This window comes from Takifugu flavidus, chromosome 12, assembly GCF_003711565.1.
Source record: "Takifugu flavidus isolate HTHZ2018 chromosome 12, ASM371156v2, whole genome shotgun sequence".
Taxonomy (NCBI): Eukaryota; Metazoa; Chordata; class Actinopteri; order Tetraodontiformes; family Tetraodontidae; genus Takifugu; species Takifugu flavidus.
Genome location: NC_079531.1, coordinates 7,300,003 through 7,315,945, shown reverse-complemented (window position 1 = coordinate 7,315,945; position 15,943 = coordinate 7,300,003). Strand labels below are relative to the sequence as shown.

Sequence of the window (15,943 nt, the reverse complement as noted above, 5' to 3'; positions counted from 1 at the left end):
CAGGACAGAGTGACTCAATTAGCTTCCCATAATGAGCCCACAAGGTGGGGGGGATGTTTATATAAGCTTATTAAACATAATCCTGCTAGCAATGCCATAGTGTAGCATGGCAGAGGGCGGCGCGGCTGCTTTGTTAGTTAGCAGCAGGTCGGTGACTGCAGAGGGCCACTTGTTCTACCTTTGAAGGGACAAAACAAGGCTTAATCCTTCTGAAATGTTTTGAATTACAGTGTTGAAAGATATTGGAAGCTGCTTTTTTGGACTCGTCATGTTCCCCATAGGCGTAAACACAGCAGAGTCGGACTTACCTGCAGGTCCGGCTGACGTGTGGGCCAAGTTTTGCCTGTTTGTGAGCCAGCCAGACGCAGCTTTTTATTCGCTCTTAATTTGAGCTTGGGTCTAAGCCGCTTTAACACGGCCCGTTCAGCGAGAGCCAGTCGCGCCTCAGTTGTCTCTCAACGGTCTGCATAAACAATATGAAGGCGTGATTAAGGCCAGTGCTGATCCATGTCAGACCAGAATCAGCGATGTAGGGTCAACAAACACAGACCTTTGAGGCTAGTGACCTCAGTCCGTCATCATTTTTTATGCTAACGATTAACGATAACGAGTAGGACGTAGCGAGACACGCTCCGAGTTTAGCATAAAGCTCGTTGTATGTCTCTGACCTTCCTTCTATCCCTCAACTGACAGGATTATTGTCTGAGTTTGATTTCCATAAGTTTAGAACAGAGTAGGCAGTCAAAAATGGACGACCCGCCTCTGCACCACCTACAGTTGATTTAGCATGTCAGGCATTACCCAGTATAGGGCATGATGATGGGGGATAAAATATGGCAGAAATGCATTCAGATCAAGTTCTATGTTTCGTTTTCAGTAATAAAAGACACTTTGTTTGGTACGAGTGTGTAGGAGTCTCTTAATCGTGACCCAGACGTATTGCATCACATTACCAGAGCTTGGGAAACAGTTAATCCTGAAGACAATGTACAAAGTGGACCAGACTAAGAGCTGGATCTCCTCCCACCATATAGACCCGATCAACATTGTTCATGTAGCTCGGTAATCCCGAGGAGGGGGGAGGGAGGGGGCATCATGCTGGCAATTATCCATGAGCAGTGAGGGTGGGATTTAGGGTTAAGAGTGTAGTTGGTGGGTGGAAAGAGAAGGAAAAAAAGTGCCTCCATCCAAACTGAAGCCATCAAAACTGATTTTAGAGCTGCTCTTTCAGGAGGAGTCAAAAGTTCAGCTGTTACCTAAAAGATTCGGAAGTTATGCAAGAAGGTGCGTTTGCACGACTGAAAAGTTGAGTGGGTCACCCAGTTTGGGCCATTAGCTCAGCCAGTACAAAAACCCTTTGAGCATCATTTCTGGAAATTTGAGCACTACTATAATGTAGAGTTCACACACATGCACAAGCTACACCCTAGTTAGTTATTATAAACTTAAACTAGCTTTACTTTAACATTTTCAGGAGAAAGAGTTGTCCAAAACAGTAGAAACTGTGATATTACCTCAGAATAATATGGTTTTACCTCGTTTACAACGACTTACGCTAAGCTGGATGTTGTCTCTCCGTTTCTGATGTGTCCAATTCAAGTTTTTGAGTATTTTCTCAATTTTTAAAAGTGAAAAGCTTAAATGTACATACAGAGATATTTTGACATCTGTGTTGATTTTTATATGGCTTGATTGAGACCTCAGGACTCAACTAAAAACCACCTTTTATCAGACAGGCATTATCCTCAGACGAGCCGCGAGGCTTAATCACAGGGCATTTTGCAAGATTGCTGCCTTGTAAGGGCACACCAGTGCGTCCTCCAGCCAAAACACTGGTAGAAAATGGAACCAGTTAGAACACGTGGCGTCCGTTCACTCAGTCTGTACAGCTCAGACTGCCAGACAAACTCTGTTTTAGCTTCTCCCTCCTTTAATTAGCAGTTCTAAACCAGCTAACTGTTGCTGTGGCGCAGACGTGTAGCTTCGAATAGAGGTTAAAACTATTTCGGGAGGTTGTAATCAGCTCAAAATGGAAGCGTGGACAAAACGGTGGTACACTTTTAGACCATTTCAACATTTGAGTTCAGGAATCAGACAGATCCACAACCAGAAATGGTGAAAGATTTCACATTTTATTTGTGCTCCGCTACGACAGCCCAACAAACTGATCTCAGGCACAAACTCAAACACCTCGCGCACCATTCGGAGCCGCGCAGCGCTCACAGGGTTGCCCCCGGCGACGCGGCACGGTTCATAAACCGTGACTGCGCACCACGCGTAGAGACAGACGGTAATCTTTGATCAGTGTTTGGCCCAGAAGCAACAGATAAACGCACAGAGCTGCAGGCTTCTGAAAAATAAGAAGCAACAATAGAATCAGTCTCTTGCTTGATTTCACCTCATTTTACTCACAAAAGTGTATTTAAGGCCTCGGCAACAACGACCACGAGAGACCGTGCGATTATCCGAGCGGGCAGCGCGTAAACTCGCACCCTGACCGATTCGGCTTCGGCGACACGAACACTATATTTAATTCCGGTCCTCGGTCAAAAGGCCGTCGCGTTGCAACGTGTGGCGATTGTGCGTGATAAGTGCAACAACCAGCGACACCACCAAACGCGTTCTTTCTGGCGCAGCGAAGCTCTCCGCTCGGCCAGTTTAGCGGATTCACTCGGGGTTTGGCACATTTCGCTGTTGGATGCGTCCTGTAAGGAGCTTAGAGAGCTCTGAATGCAAACTGTCGCCACCATCGGTACCAACAGTCAGTCCCATCTGAGGCTGGAGAACGAGCATTACAGTCTTATTGTTGTTAATGGTCCAACGTGACTAAATCTGCTGCGTATTTATGTGATTGCATGTTTGATTGGGCTTCTGCCTCTACCTTTAGTGGCATTAAAAGGACGGTTTTGGTGCGTTTGGTGCTAAAATACAGTGTACAACATCATATATTTGTGACAGAAAGGGAAAATCGGACTCTTTTACCACACAGCGTCGCCACATTCCCTCTCAGTTATCTCACATTTTATTTGGATAATCCAGTATAATGTGCTGCCTATGTGGCATTAATCTAAGTAGCTCCGTGTGTTTTTGGTTAAATGCTGTTCACAGTCATTTTTAACAGTTCAGAAAGGGCGGGCAGCGGCTGCACCCCCCCCCCCGCTCTTATTTTGGCAGCAACAAGAGGATCTCTTCAGGTGAAAGCAAAGGAAAAAAAAAATCCTGGCCGACGATGAGTCACTCTGGGCACCGCGTCTTACGTAATCCAGGGAAATATGCAAAAAAAACCCGCTGGCGTCCTGTTCTCTGCCAATCAGCACTTCTGGTTTTATCAGCAGTCTACTGCGCGCACACGTACTTCTTCCACCAGGACTTGGAGAGCATTTTCATCTTATCAGCGGTGCTGCGGACCTTCCTCTCCCTCCTCGCCCGTCTGTCAGAGTGCCTCAGCCCCACGGCGATGGCGGCGTCGAACACCTCCTTCAGGTTCTTCTGCGTCAGCGCCGAGCACTCCATGTACATCACCGCGCCCACTTTTTCCGACAGCGCCCTGGCGTCCTCCTCCGGCACCGGCCTCTCCCGCCGCCGGGCCAGCTCGATCAGCACCTTGACGTCCTGCCGCAGGTCGCACTGCGTGCCCACCAGGAGGATGGGGGTCAGGGGGCAGCGGCGGCGGATTTCGGGGACCCACTTCTCCCAGACGTTCTGGAAGGAGGCGGGGCTGACCACGCTGAAGCAGAGCAGCAAGGCGTCGGCTCGGCTGTAGCAGAAGTGGCGAAGTTTGTCGAACTCGTCCTGGTGGAAACACCAGAAACAGACACGATTCAGAACAAACAAATCATGGTTGAAACTCCACTGCTGCTGCTTCTGACCTTTCAAATTAAAAGCATAATTACTGTTCATGCCAGGCTAATGCAAAGTACGTACAAAGAAGCCCCGCCCTCTCATTACGTAATCTACCTCTCTGATTAATCCGCTGGAGCCATTCGAAAAAAGCCTCCCTCCTTTTAACGGTTTCTCACACACGACCTCTGACCCCACCTCCTTTAAAATGCTCTGCTGAGCTAAAAAACCCAAAAAACTTTATCTGCGGTCATTACTCTTCTGACTGTCTTCTTCTTTCCCCCCTCCACCTATATTAAATTGCATAAGTGAACAAGCTGACTCTTCTTGCGCCCTCGCGTTGCTCCCGCAGGGCTTGAGTGTCCGCGTGCTGCTTCCTGCCCTGCGTTTCGTGATGCGTGTTCCGAAATTCCCGAAGCGACGTGGCCGCCGAGTCGATTCCGCTCGGCACTTTGTGGGTGTCAGAGCGTGCACGCACGCGGCTCCCGGGGCAGAGCTCCATTAAGCTGCATTACGAAACAACGGCGCTCGTTCCAAAGGGGGGGAAAAAAGCCTCTTTCACAACTGTTCCTTTCAGTGCCAAATTATTAACTGGTCCATAACATTTGCAACCATTTACCACACATGTGGTGAGCAGCAGAGAAGGAATGACTTTTCAGGGTAGCCTGGCGCCTCACCCACAGACCCTCTCTTCTCTGTCAACACCCTGTTACAACGCGCTGTCTCACATGGAACGACGTCCTTATCATTTTTGATCAAACCTGACAGGTAGCTGAGAGCAGCATTATGTAATCCCTATACAGAGGAGCCGGTGGAAGCCTGCAGGAAGGATATCAGGCAGAAAACCAACTAAGTCTATCTGTTAATTTCGCCTAAATGCTTAACGTGAATCTGAAGCCAAATAGGCCTGACCTTTTGTGTCTGAAATAACCTCATCCGAGGGTCCATGTGATTCAACGGAATCGTGCTGATTTGGAGGGCGGTTTGGTGTTTTTCGGCGCGAAGGAGACTCACCTGTCCGGCCGTGTCGCACAGCTGTAACCTGACCGGGCTTCCGTCCACCTGAACCACGGCTGCAGACACAGAAAAGGAGAAAATAATGCAGCTGTCAACATTACACTCTGAAGTCTCCCCCCCACACACAAAAAAGCAGCTAGTTAAGGAGCACAAAGACCCCCAGAAGCAGCTTTTCCTCCGCCCACCCACTGGGCCGGTTACTGTCCCAGGTTAGATTTTACTGAGCCCATCCTGAAACCCAGAACAAGCTGTTTATTCTCTCGTTTGCGCCCTGTCATTTTACAGCCGGGTTATTGTATCGTCTTTTACTTTTTTTATATATGAGCGAACACAATGAAGAGCAGCGGGCGCATGGAAACATTTATAACCGTGTGTGGTCGCCTGTACCACCTGATCAAAGGCCCGACTGGATCCATTCTAAGAAGAGGACAGGCATCATGGTGGAGCAAAGGAGATGGAGCTGCCATTGTGTAATCATTTCCTAATCCCTGACATATGACCCTCCTTTTGATTCCCACCCCCAGTACCAAAACTCTCCCTAATAGTCCCCACGGCCTCACGCTCCCCTGCGTCGCCGCCACCTGTGGCCATTGCGTAACCGCCAGGCCTCGGAGAGCGAGGGAGTCTCGGCAACAGAGGGATGACATCACCGTCAAGGGCCCCCGACTGCACAATCGCTCTCTGTCAGGCGGCGGCGAAAGACAATCTCTGCTGTGAGACGCTGCAACAGATGTGACGGAGGAGAGGGCTTGTGGGTCAGGGCCCACAACAATAGGCAGAGTTGTGCAACCCAAAACCCCTGAAGCGCTCTGCGCCGCGCTCACAGAAGTGCCGTGATTTTTCAGTGTCCATGGGGCATTTGTTTGTACTTTGTACTGTTTGTACTTTAACTGCTGGATGGTAAAACAGTTGAAATTTATAATGAAGTCACTTAAGTTCAAAGAGAACAATGTAGGAGGTTGGTTGTTTAACCCTAAAGAAGCAGAGATCCGTGTTCCGTTGCATTTGAGCCGCAGGTGTTAAGATTTCCCTGAAGAGAAGCTGTAAACTACAGATGTCTGACATATTTACTTTTTTAATCCCACACTTTACAACATGTTCCTCCTGGATGGATCCTGCACTCGCTGCTTATTTTGCGGTAAACAACGCCTGCTGGGACTTGGTAAGACGGTTCGGAAAGAGGAACTGTGCCAAATGGAAAAAGGGCATGTGCTTTAGTGCTGATGAAAGACAGATAAGAGGGGGGAAACATACACATCAATCAGAACAATGGAACAGCAGGTCAAAACATGCAAAGGTGAAGGAGAACACAGTGGAAATTACAGGAGAAAGTCTTCCAGTGAAGCCATCATAAAGCCTGATTTGGGTCAGCAACTGATAACACACTAAACCAGAGTGGAAGAGTTAAACATGGATACAAGCGTTCAGAATCTCTGATTTTACTATGAAGGTTTGAAACTTTTCCGTTTTCTTGCGTTAAATCAATGAAACCCCATCATCATCATCATCATCATGTTTGATCTAGTTGTCTTTGCTCACCAGAAAAGTCATCAAAAGCGGTGGGGACGTATTTGGTGGGGTATCCATTCGTCGTGTAGCTGACAACCAGGCTGGTTTTACCCACCGCTCCGTCCCCGAGAAGGATGCACTTCAGAAGTCGCTCCTGCGGCTGCCCCGGCCCCGCGGCCACGGGATTGTGTGGGGGCACCGGGGGGGCCGTGGTGCGTCCGTAATCCATGGTGGGGGGGCAGTTCAGTCTAACTAGATGAAGGAGCTCGCATGGGAACGGGGGTCCGTCCGACTGCGACGATCGCGGCTGCCACTGGTGCGTAAAACAACTACCGTCCTGCGCTTTACGCGCTGCCAGATCCAATGTGACCCACCGATCCAACTACTCACACTACGACCCTGCAGTTCAGAAGGCGAGGGCGGGGCCAACGCGCCTTTATATCGCCGAGTGATTTGCATAACCCCGCCTACTTCACCTCGGAAGACTGACCAGTCTCAGGTCTGCAGCTTTTACTGCAAAACCCTCAGTATTATGAAGATTCCTGTTAGGAATAAAAGATAATATTAAATATAATCATAGCTGTCGTTAGAATTTGAGCCAGTGAAACCGGCTCTGTAGGCCTCTTAGTGTGACTGACTGGTGACTTTTAGCCTGCAGGGGCACGTCTAAACTTGTCCTCATGCACCAAAAAAGTAATCGCCAATATCCATTTTGGACGTGACACAGAAGAAATGATATTTCAGGCTCACCCAGGCACCAGTGGTCAGACGCAGAGACCAGTTACGTCAGCCCGAGGCCAACCAGTGGCCCCAGAGCTCCTGAGAAATGGAGCTCAAAATGAAGCGCAGGATTTAAACAGACGTGGATGGAAAACGAGGGGTTCACTGCTGACTGCTCCCAAACTTGGGTGATATTCTTTCACCAAACTTTGAAGGGAGTCAAAACTAAAACAGTGTCGCCCCCTTGTGGAAAAAATTAATTTCGAGCGCCACAACCTTCAACTGTAAGTGTGATAAAATCAGAAATAAAGGTTGCATGCAGAATTGATTCAAATATATTTACGGTTAAAGTACGCCATAGAGTGACAAAGCTAACATCCTGTAACATTAACTTGAGGTTGGGGTCATTTTCATGAAGACACCAATACAATTTCCTAAAAGTCACAGCTTGGCCGCAGAACGTTAAATGAAAGAGAAGATGGATCTGAAGAACATCCAGAGCTAATTTTTGTCCAGCATTTTTATTTTTTCAAGAGTTAAAATCCTAGATCCGATACAAAATTATCCGTGTACTACCATAACGAAACTAACAACTAGCTCTGTTCATTAACACAGCAAATTTAAAAGCCTCAGCGGTGCCGCGTACATTTTCTAGTACAGTTCATTTTATACATGAAATGAGATTAAGGTTTATTCCCCCCTTGCTGCTAATGCAGAGGTCCTTGGTTGCAGGGATACAACAAAAATAAGAGGCAGCAGTAAAGATAAACTGCTACAGAAGGACAGAGTGCAACAGTCTTAAAACTGAAACCATCGGGGACGTCTGGAATAAGCAGCACGAACATGCATTCGAGGCTGACTGCAAAATAATCGCAAAATGGAGTCAGGAGACTCTCATCTACTGCAGCAGTAATGCAGAATTGACTGAAAATGGCCTAAGATTAGTTCATGTGATTTCAACATAATGGGGACACGTCATAATGCATATATTATTACATATCGTAATAGATCCTCCAAAATCCCACATGTGAAGTTTAGCAACGGCACTAGCAGTTTCACGGCAGCACACGAAGCCAATTATGCTGCGATAAGGCAAAGAAATGGACAGGTTTTGGTGAAAGCTTTAAATGTAAATGGTGAAGATGGTCATCAAAACCGGTCCAGACTAATTCTAATTCATTGGTGGGTTTTTTTTTGTCAGATGAACTTCAGTCACCAGCGATCTGCAGAAGGTCGTGGCTGGGGACAGCTAGAGACGTGGGACATGGTGAGGTCATGCTCTATTTTAAAGGCACCTGCTATAAAATTTCACGCCCCCCCTCCCAGCTCCGAGAGATTCCCCGTCCGATTCATGATGAAGCCTTGTGACATTTCGCCTGATCCGTTTCAGCGAGACGTGAAGAGCAGCAGCACATGATGAGGATACTTTCAGAAATTTGAACAACTCAGGCCAAGAACAAAGGCGATCTGCCTGGTGAAGAAGTGGCAGAACATTTTGGACACTTTAATTGCTTTTACATTTTCCAGCATGATTGTATGTCAGGAATCACACACACACACACAGATTCACACACACTCGCTCTTCTCTACACACAGGTAAACACATGCATCCATCACTGCCTGCTTTATCCTGCCATGGATAATGATGTCACAACCCCCACCCCCCCCCCACCCCCACCCCACCCCTTTACATATGTCATTTGAGCAGCTGCTGGTGTGGGCACTTCCTGTTCCTGGTCTTGGTGACCTTATTTGGACTGCAGCTCCAACCCGTCGCCGTTTCTCTGTTACACATTACAAAAAGTGCACGATTCCAAGGATGCTCTGTGACGTCGGCAGCATCATATTGGTTGCGGTTGACTTCCACCCCCCCAAACTATTTTCCATCCCATAACTTAGATACAGTTAGAGTATAAAGTACCATGCGTGATTCCTCATTATTGTCCTTTGTGAGAACCTCCCTTCTATCCTCCAGCCTCCGGAGCTCCGGTTCTCTGGAGCACAGGCTGCAGGCTAAGACGTCTGAGTGTCGGCTTTGAACTCTGTGAGCTCTGCTGCTTCACGTCCAACGGGGTTTACTGATTTTTGGGTTTGGCGCCACCGGGAGTTGAGTCTGGAGGGGGGCCACCTCCCTGGGCAAGTCTCTGAAAGCTGCGAATGAAAAATAGGAGTTAGTAGTCATGCAATCGAAGCAACAAGAGATGTTAAAGTCAAGACCCCACAAATAACGTTCCTTATTCAAACACCAGAACAGACTTCTTATGAGAACTGTTTGAGAAATCTAAAAATGCTAAATGTTCTCCTATGAGCTGTGATTACTTCTGTTCAGGAAACCGATATTTTAATGTGCCAGTAGATGGCGCCACACTTACATGTCCTTAATGTTGTCAACATGGGCCTGGATCTTTGCAAAAAAGCCATCCACCTTCTCCTGTGAAATCAAAAAATGGGAATGTTTATGCAGGAATCTCATAAATTCACAGCATAACCAGCTGAAGAGGGCCGTTACCTGATGGCGCTTGTAGAAAAGTGGCAGGGAAAACACAGCGATCACACCTGGAGCAGAAACAAACGTTCATCTGCTAGAAAAGCCAGGCGCTGTGTGTTTTTTTTTCTGTCTTACCAATGATGAGCACAGTCAGACCATTGCAAAGGCGTCCCAGGTACGTCACCAGGTACATCAGAACCAGTAACTGAGAGCAGGAGAAGAACATCAGAAACTGGGCAGGTACAATTTTTTCTTCAATAAGCAAAAAAAGGAGCCAAAATCCTAATAAGGGTTTCGGGGTTTCCCCTTTCCTCTTATTGGACACAGCGGAGCCTTGACACGGGACACCCCCAACTGACCCATTAGGAAAGGAATCGGAGAGTCCCGGCGTACCTCATCCCGTGTGTCATGTCACATACCAGCAAGGTCAGGGTTGACACTGTGCGGTCTATAGGTTTGAGGGACAAACTGCCTGTTAATCAATGCACATTTCATGGCACCTGTCTTTTCATGGCAGTGACAGACTTATCAAAATAGATACATTTAATGATTTACCTGATTTATTTCTCCTTGTACAACATTATTTACATTTTATACATTACTATAAATGCCCTAAAGTAATTATGTTTTATGTGGATTACTGTATTATATCACTTTATTTTTACTTTTTTAAAGAAAAGATTTAAAGATTGTATAGCAGGATTCCAAATAATAACACTGAGGCTCTTTTTATTTAGGTTGGCAGCGACTGCCACGAGTTTCTAAAGAGACTTTTAGCTTGATTAGCTCAAATATGTCACTGCAGCTGACAGCTGCCTTACTGAAGAGCCCTGATTTAGCAGCCGAGCCTTCAGCCCAATTACCATAATGACAGAGATGGCAGCCGCGCACGGAGCCGGGGCGATGGGGCTGGAGGATGTTAGTGATGATGGAGGGGGTGAGGAAGAGGAGGTCGCACAAGAACCAACGCTTGGAAGTGACTCACCTTGAGCGATTCAAACAGGCTTTTGACAAAGAAGAGCCCTTTCAGACTGTCGATGGCTGACAGGAACATGACGATGGCTTTCTGCGTGCAGCGCTCGGCTTCCTCTCCGCTGAAGGAGATGTCCAGGTCCAAGTACGTCCTGGGGGCCAGTTAAATAAGACATGAAGTGCAAAAAAAATAAAAAAAATTCAAAGGTCCAGAAACTATTTTTGTTCTATAAAACCACCTCTCAGCACCAGGTGCTCAGATATTTGAAAAACCGACGTGCACCAGCCCTGACAGGTGCTTCCTGCTGGATCCCAAAGCCAAAGTGATTTCACCTAAGAAATGTCATTTACTTCCTACTTACTTAAAAGGGTGCTCTCCGTCGCCCCACTTGAGAGCGTGGATGAGGCCATAGTAGATCCGCACGGAGATGGTGCAGCAGACGATAGCCAGGGAGACTGTGGAGACCACGGTGATGATGCTCAGCTGGAACAGGGACAGCAGGCCCACCACCAGCCCCGTCAGCACCATGCCTGTTCGCTCCGTGTCCTTCCAGTAGATCAGGTCCACCACTGGAGAAGAGGAAAAAGTGAGAGAGAAACCGTTGATATAGTTATAATAGTTTGAACAAATGCCGAGCAGTCCCAGAGAGCCAGCTGTAAAAATCCGAAATAGCTTTAATCCCCCACGATCTCCAGTTGAGGAGAGAGAAGACCGACAGGAAGAGAGCATTTCTGACGCGGTTCCGCAGGAAGAGGATCTGAGGTCAGATGAAGTGAGGGATGGGCAGGGGGATATCCAGCCTCAGGATGACAGGACGCGTAAAGCAGCTATGGGGACACATCGGCCCCCCAGCTCGGCTAAGTTTAGCCCTCGGATGAAAAAGGGAGGCCAGCAGTGCAGCCGAATTCAATCAGCAGCTGTTAACAGGCGTCAGGCTGTCAGAGGAGCTTTCCACAGCCTGTCGGAGTCCCTCGGTGTCACCCAGCAACAGCTGCTGTGGAGACTGAAGCATCCATGGAGTCCTGGATTAATACAAAACAATGTGACATTCTTTTATGGCGCGGACGACCCATCCTCGTCCAACAAACGTAGCAGCAGTGGTGCTACTGCGCCCTGCTGGTTCAGATGCGTGAAATGATGCAGAACAGTTCGTTTTTCCTGCTCCATCACAAAAAAACAGCTGGTTGACAGCAGGTGAGTGAATGTCACTGCGCACAGCAACCCAGGATGAGCACGCAGGTGTGTGTGTGTGATGTAAGGATGCACGTAAGGATGCACCTGAAGTGTGCGTGCAGACAGGACAACTTCCTGGTGTCTTCGCTGGCGGTCACATCATATTAGAACTTCAGAAAGCTCACAATACAAAGATGATGATGAAGAAGCACTAAGGATTCAGTCAAAAATATCATTGTGTGTGTGTGTGTGTGTGGGGGGTCCCAGTATAAATACACGCAGCCACAAAGGTTGCATGTTATTAGTGTTTGTTACTATGACAATGCTGCAATATATATACCTCCCATCATGCCAAAATAAGACTGGACCGGACTGTTTTAGTGCCAATATTATTATGCCTGCTTCAATAAAATAACTCCTTCAGTGTAGGCTGCTATGGAGACGAGTCATGGATGCCACAAGTCTAATGTATGAATTACAAAACATGGTTGTAATATGTACATTTTACCTCACTACAACCTCCAAGTGCTTTCACCCCCACGATGTAAACATTTCACCTACTGCTGCAATAATGCATATTCATTATTGATTAGAACATAGCGTAAAGTCCCTTTCTTTAGCCCTCATGTCCCCTGTGCATCACAACCCTCTGCTGATAACAACAAGCAAGCAATATGCAAATATCACCCAAGTGAGATCAGTCTACAGAGAGATGATGAGGTTATTCTGCAATCAACTCAAGCGACTTCAGTCCACGTCGGCCTCATCCCGTGAGGCAGCAGCAGCAGTCTGGCATGACAGACCAGCAGAAACTTGATCGAACCCAACTGGCGGAGTTATTTCACACTGTATCGTCACCACATCGGGACAGTTTAGACCCGTTTCAGGGGCTGATGGTATCTGAACACTCGTCGACTGCTCGGAACAGTTGATCTTTGCTGAGATGCAATAATTTCGGTGCCATGACAACGCGACACCAAAGTAACGGAGTAAAACATGTAGCACAGAACATGAGATGAACCTCGTCACGCTCGACTGTAAACTTCTCTGCACTCATTTTTCTCACTTGGATAAAACACAACGCAGCCTAAACTTGATTAATGCGAATAAAAGATCCCTGTTTTGTTGAAACTCTCACCTTTACTGGCCATTTTAGTTGCTTCTCCGGTGTTTCCCCCCTCAGGCTCTGTCCTGCTGTGCTCCCCTCACCCCTCTGAGGCTGTTTTTGGCCACCCCCCCCCCCCCCCCCTGCTCGCTCAGCAGTCCAACAACCCGATGGCCCAAAATAATCTTTTTGGCGGCGCCGCCCCCTCGGATTGAAAAAGAGCAACTCAATCACACTTCAAATGAAGAGATCTCCTTCCTCAGGAGTCTTTTGAGACAGTGTGATACTTTTTTTTATTTTTTTGGTTGCAGATTTCCTAAACAGGATCACCAAAACTTTGACCAGAATAATACTGTAATATGAACGTAAGTTGACCCCATAATTCTCCAGCCATCACACCCAATAAACTTGTGGAAAATACGATGCTCTGAGAGATCCGAGTGTGCTATTTATTCAGGACACCCTAAACTCTGTCGTCGGCCCGGAGCAGCCATTCATCAGCGGTCCGAGGCTTCAGTCTGTCCACTAAAATAGGACGGAGCTCCAGCCTGACTGAGGGTCCACTTAAAATGCCACCGTGTTGGACAACAGGCAGTTATCTGCGCTTTTGGTGTGTGTGAGACAGAAAAATACACTCTGAGCGGCTCTGGTGACACAGTTGATTAAATGGTCCATTTCTGAAGAGAAATCTGATATTTCCCTTTGGTATTGAGTGGGCCGGTACCTGCTACGAGTTTGCGTGCCATGGGGTCCTCTGACAGGTTCGGCGCCGAACACCAGTGACCTCCAGCCGCCTGTTCCTGAGAATGTGGGCCGACGGCGGCGGCCAGTGAAGACGTCGCGCTTTTGGGTGGCACGGATGTGAGCAGCTTGACCGAGTTGGTTTCCCTGGAGACGGGGGCATCCAACACGGGGGCTGGTGAGGACTCTGCTGCTGGAAGACAGAAGATGATGTCATGATCTGGGTGATGTCAGCACCGACTCAGTCGGCTTGTGTCCGGCTGAGTCGGTGCTGGTTTGTGGTTAATCGGCCATCACAAACCTCCATTTCAAAGTAAACTGCTTCCTCTCACCTTGATGTGCGTGCGAGGTGCTCTGAGTCTGCGAGGACGTGGATGGAGGGGGAGCCTGGATAGTCCTTCCACTCACCAACTCCTCTCTTTGGACCCCTGCGTCCCTCTGACTGTCTGGGGTTGGACTCTGGGGAGACGGCTGAACGGTAACAGTCTCGCTGTCTTTGTGCTCCCCACTCGTCTCCTCTGCGCTCACGCCGCTGGCCTCCGCACACCCCCACGCTACCTCCTCTTCCTCCTGGGCAAGGAAAGAATTAGGGTCCCACTCCACGTCGGGGGAATCCAGCAGCGGTTCCATGGTGTCGGTGCAGATCACGGAGGCGCGGCTTCCCCGGGAGCCGGCCCTGCCGCGCCGGTCGCGGTGCTGCCTGGCAGCCCCCGTCGCTTCGGCAATGGCGATGTAAGAGAAGGTCTGCTCGAAGGAATTCTGACGTGGCGTGCCCCAGATGGAAGGAGAAGACGCCAGCCCGTCGTCTTCATCTGGACCTGCGCCGTCCTCATCGTCAGACCATTCCCTGGCTGTCTGAAGCTCACACAATTCAGACTCCTCATTTCCTCCTGAGTGCAAACAAAAGAGAATCACAGGTGGCCTCCCCAAGAACACCTAAAACACTTAGCAACAGTCCAATTACAGAGGCTGTTGCTAGGGTACGAGTGTGTGAGCGGAACCATTTAGCTTTGAAACAACTCTGCCAGATGAAGCAGCCGGGATATGCGACTGAAGTCCGAGCAAAACAAGGCTGAAGGAAATCCTCTTTGATACGCAGAAGAAAAAGCTTCGGCGGCATTTTAGAAGACACGTTACAACGTTTGGCTCAGAATCAGGCTTTCAAATGAGAGGATTTCACGGCGGTGTTGCTTTACCGTCAGTGCAGGGAGGCGTCGAGTCTGGAGTGGACACCACGGAGCCATATTCCTCTGGAAGAAGACAACATTTCAGTCAAAACGTAAACACTCGCCGACTCAACCGACGGGTGTCAGAATTACAAATGTCCTGAGTCATTCCCCTCATAATCTCACGTGAGCTTCCAAATACTTTCTCTGACGCCGGCACTCATGTGAAATGATTACAGTGACAGCATGAAAAGCAACGGTCCCCACCGCGGTGACTTGTTGTGAGTCATTCTTCAGCCCTAAAACACCAATTAGCAAATATCAACCTTAATAGTAAATGTCAATATGAATATTCTGTAAGACTATGAAGAGAGATGTGCAGCAGCAATGGCCTCCATTACATTAGAGCGCTAATAACCCTGCAAATCATATATATATATACATATATATACATATAAAAGTGGAAATATGACATATGATAATAACATTTGGACGTGTTTTCTTCAAAACCACGTCAAACATCTGCAAATCTGTAAGAGGCCAACGGGATCTGATTCCTCTCTGCGCTGCATCGTCCACTCAGACGCGTGTTTGTTAAAGGTGGGAGCAGAGGAGAGCCACGAAGAGTAGACAGGGAGTGGGGGGGGGGAGCTGGAACATGACCACGGCCTACAGAGATCCACACACGTAAACCTCCCACGTCAAAGTGGAAAAGATAGAATAGAAACAGACTCACGGCAGTGAGAGAATCCTAAAACCTGGCCCATGCTCCATCAAGGCATCGCTGGGAACCATCCAGTCTGAAAGACCCCCTCCCTCCCACCCGCCAGCACTCACGCCCAGTGGGTATCCTCCTTCACACCGTCCCTCTGCCTCTGCTTCTTGGTTGAGCCACTGGGTTGTTCTCCTGCTGCCACTGGTACTCAGCAGCCCCGCCCTGCCAGCATCAGTCCACCCTCCATCCTCCCTCCTCTCCTCATCTCCGCTTGCATCCGGGCTGCAGTGGAGCTAGCATGCACTTTCACAGCCTCGTGTCGTCTCTTTTTCAGGGCCAATCCGTCTCTTTCTTCCCTGTCATGTGACCTTGTCTCAGCCATATATAGGGGCATCCTGTAAGAGGAGTAGCAAGCTATTAATAATTAAACAAGCACCAAGGAGAAGGTGTTGAAAGGTGGTAAGAAATTCAGGGTCATAACAATATGTTAGGTTTG

At 48.3% G+C, this 15,943-nt stretch overlaps 2 protein-coding genes across 4 annotated transcripts; both read right to left on the bottom strand.

Moving 5' to 3' along the window:
* Nucleotides 1–2,111: 2,111 nt before the first annotated feature.
* Nucleotides 2,112–6,784, bottom strand: rhoub (ras homolog family member Ub). The gene is made up of 3 exons (XM_057049186.1): nt 6,397–6,784; nt 4,855–4,913; nt 2,112–3,792 (listed from the first exon to the last, which is right to left on the bottom strand). The coding sequence occupies exons 1-3, from the start codon at nt 6,593–6,595 to the stop codon at nt 3,337–3,339; spliced, it is 714 nt and encodes a 237-aa protein (XP_056905166.1). The 5' UTR covers nt 6,596–6,784; the 3' UTR covers nt 2,112–3,336.
* An 804-nt stretch (nt 6,785–7,588) lies between these two features.
* rtn2a (reticulon 2a) lies at nt 7,589–15,580 on the bottom strand. 3 transcript variants are annotated; one of them, XM_057049181.1, is made up of 10 exons: nt 15,469–15,580; nt 14,763–14,816; nt 13,899–14,456; nt 13,550–13,759; nt 10,909–11,116; nt 10,560–10,698; nt 9,710–9,779; nt 9,596–9,642; nt 9,459–9,517; nt 7,589–9,237 (listed from the first exon to the last, which is right to left on the bottom strand). In XM_057049181.1, the coding sequence occupies exons 1-10, from the start codon at nt 15,497–15,499 to the stop codon at nt 9,162–9,164; spliced, it is 1,452 nt and encodes a 483-aa protein (XP_056905161.1). In that variant the 5' UTR covers nt 15,500–15,580; the 3' UTR covers nt 7,589–9,161. The 3 variants fall into 3 exon arrangements, with proteins under 3 accessions (XP_056905161.1, XP_056905162.1, XP_056905163.1); XM_057049182.1 differs by having other exon boundaries at nt 13,550–13,756; XM_057049183.1 differs by lacking the exons at nt 13,550–13,759; nt 13,899–14,456; nt 14,763–14,816; nt 15,469–15,580 and adding an exon at nt 12,859–12,971.
* Nucleotides 15,581–15,943: the final 363 nt, after the last annotated feature.

Excerpts from the sequence above, each read along its gene's own strand:
- rtn2a (XM_057049181.1), bottom strand. The coding sequence starts at position 15,499 with ATGGGCCAGGTTTTAGGATTCTCTCACTGCC. Across the intron at positions 9,643-9,709 it reads TCTGACTGTGCTCATCATTG|GTGTGATCGCTGTGTTTTCC; the intron begins GTAAGACAGAAA and ends TTTCTGCTCCAG. Across the intron at positions 9,518-9,595 it reads TTTTCTACAAGCGCCATCAG|GAGAAGGTGGATGGCTTTTT; the intron begins GTAACGGCCCTC and ends TTGATTTCACAG.
- rhoub (XM_057049186.1), bottom strand. The coding sequence starts at position 6,595 with ATGGATTACGGACGCACCACGGCCCCCCCGGTGCCCCCACACAATCCC. Across the intron at positions 4,914-6,396 it reads CGCTTTTGATGACTTTTCTG|CCGTGGTTCAGGTGGACGGA; the intron begins GTGAGCAAAGAC and ends CTGTGTCTGCAG. Across the intron at positions 3,793-4,854 it reads TGTGCGACACGGCCGGACAG|GACGAGTTCGACAAACTTCG; the intron begins GTGAGTCTCCTT and ends TGTTTCCACCAG.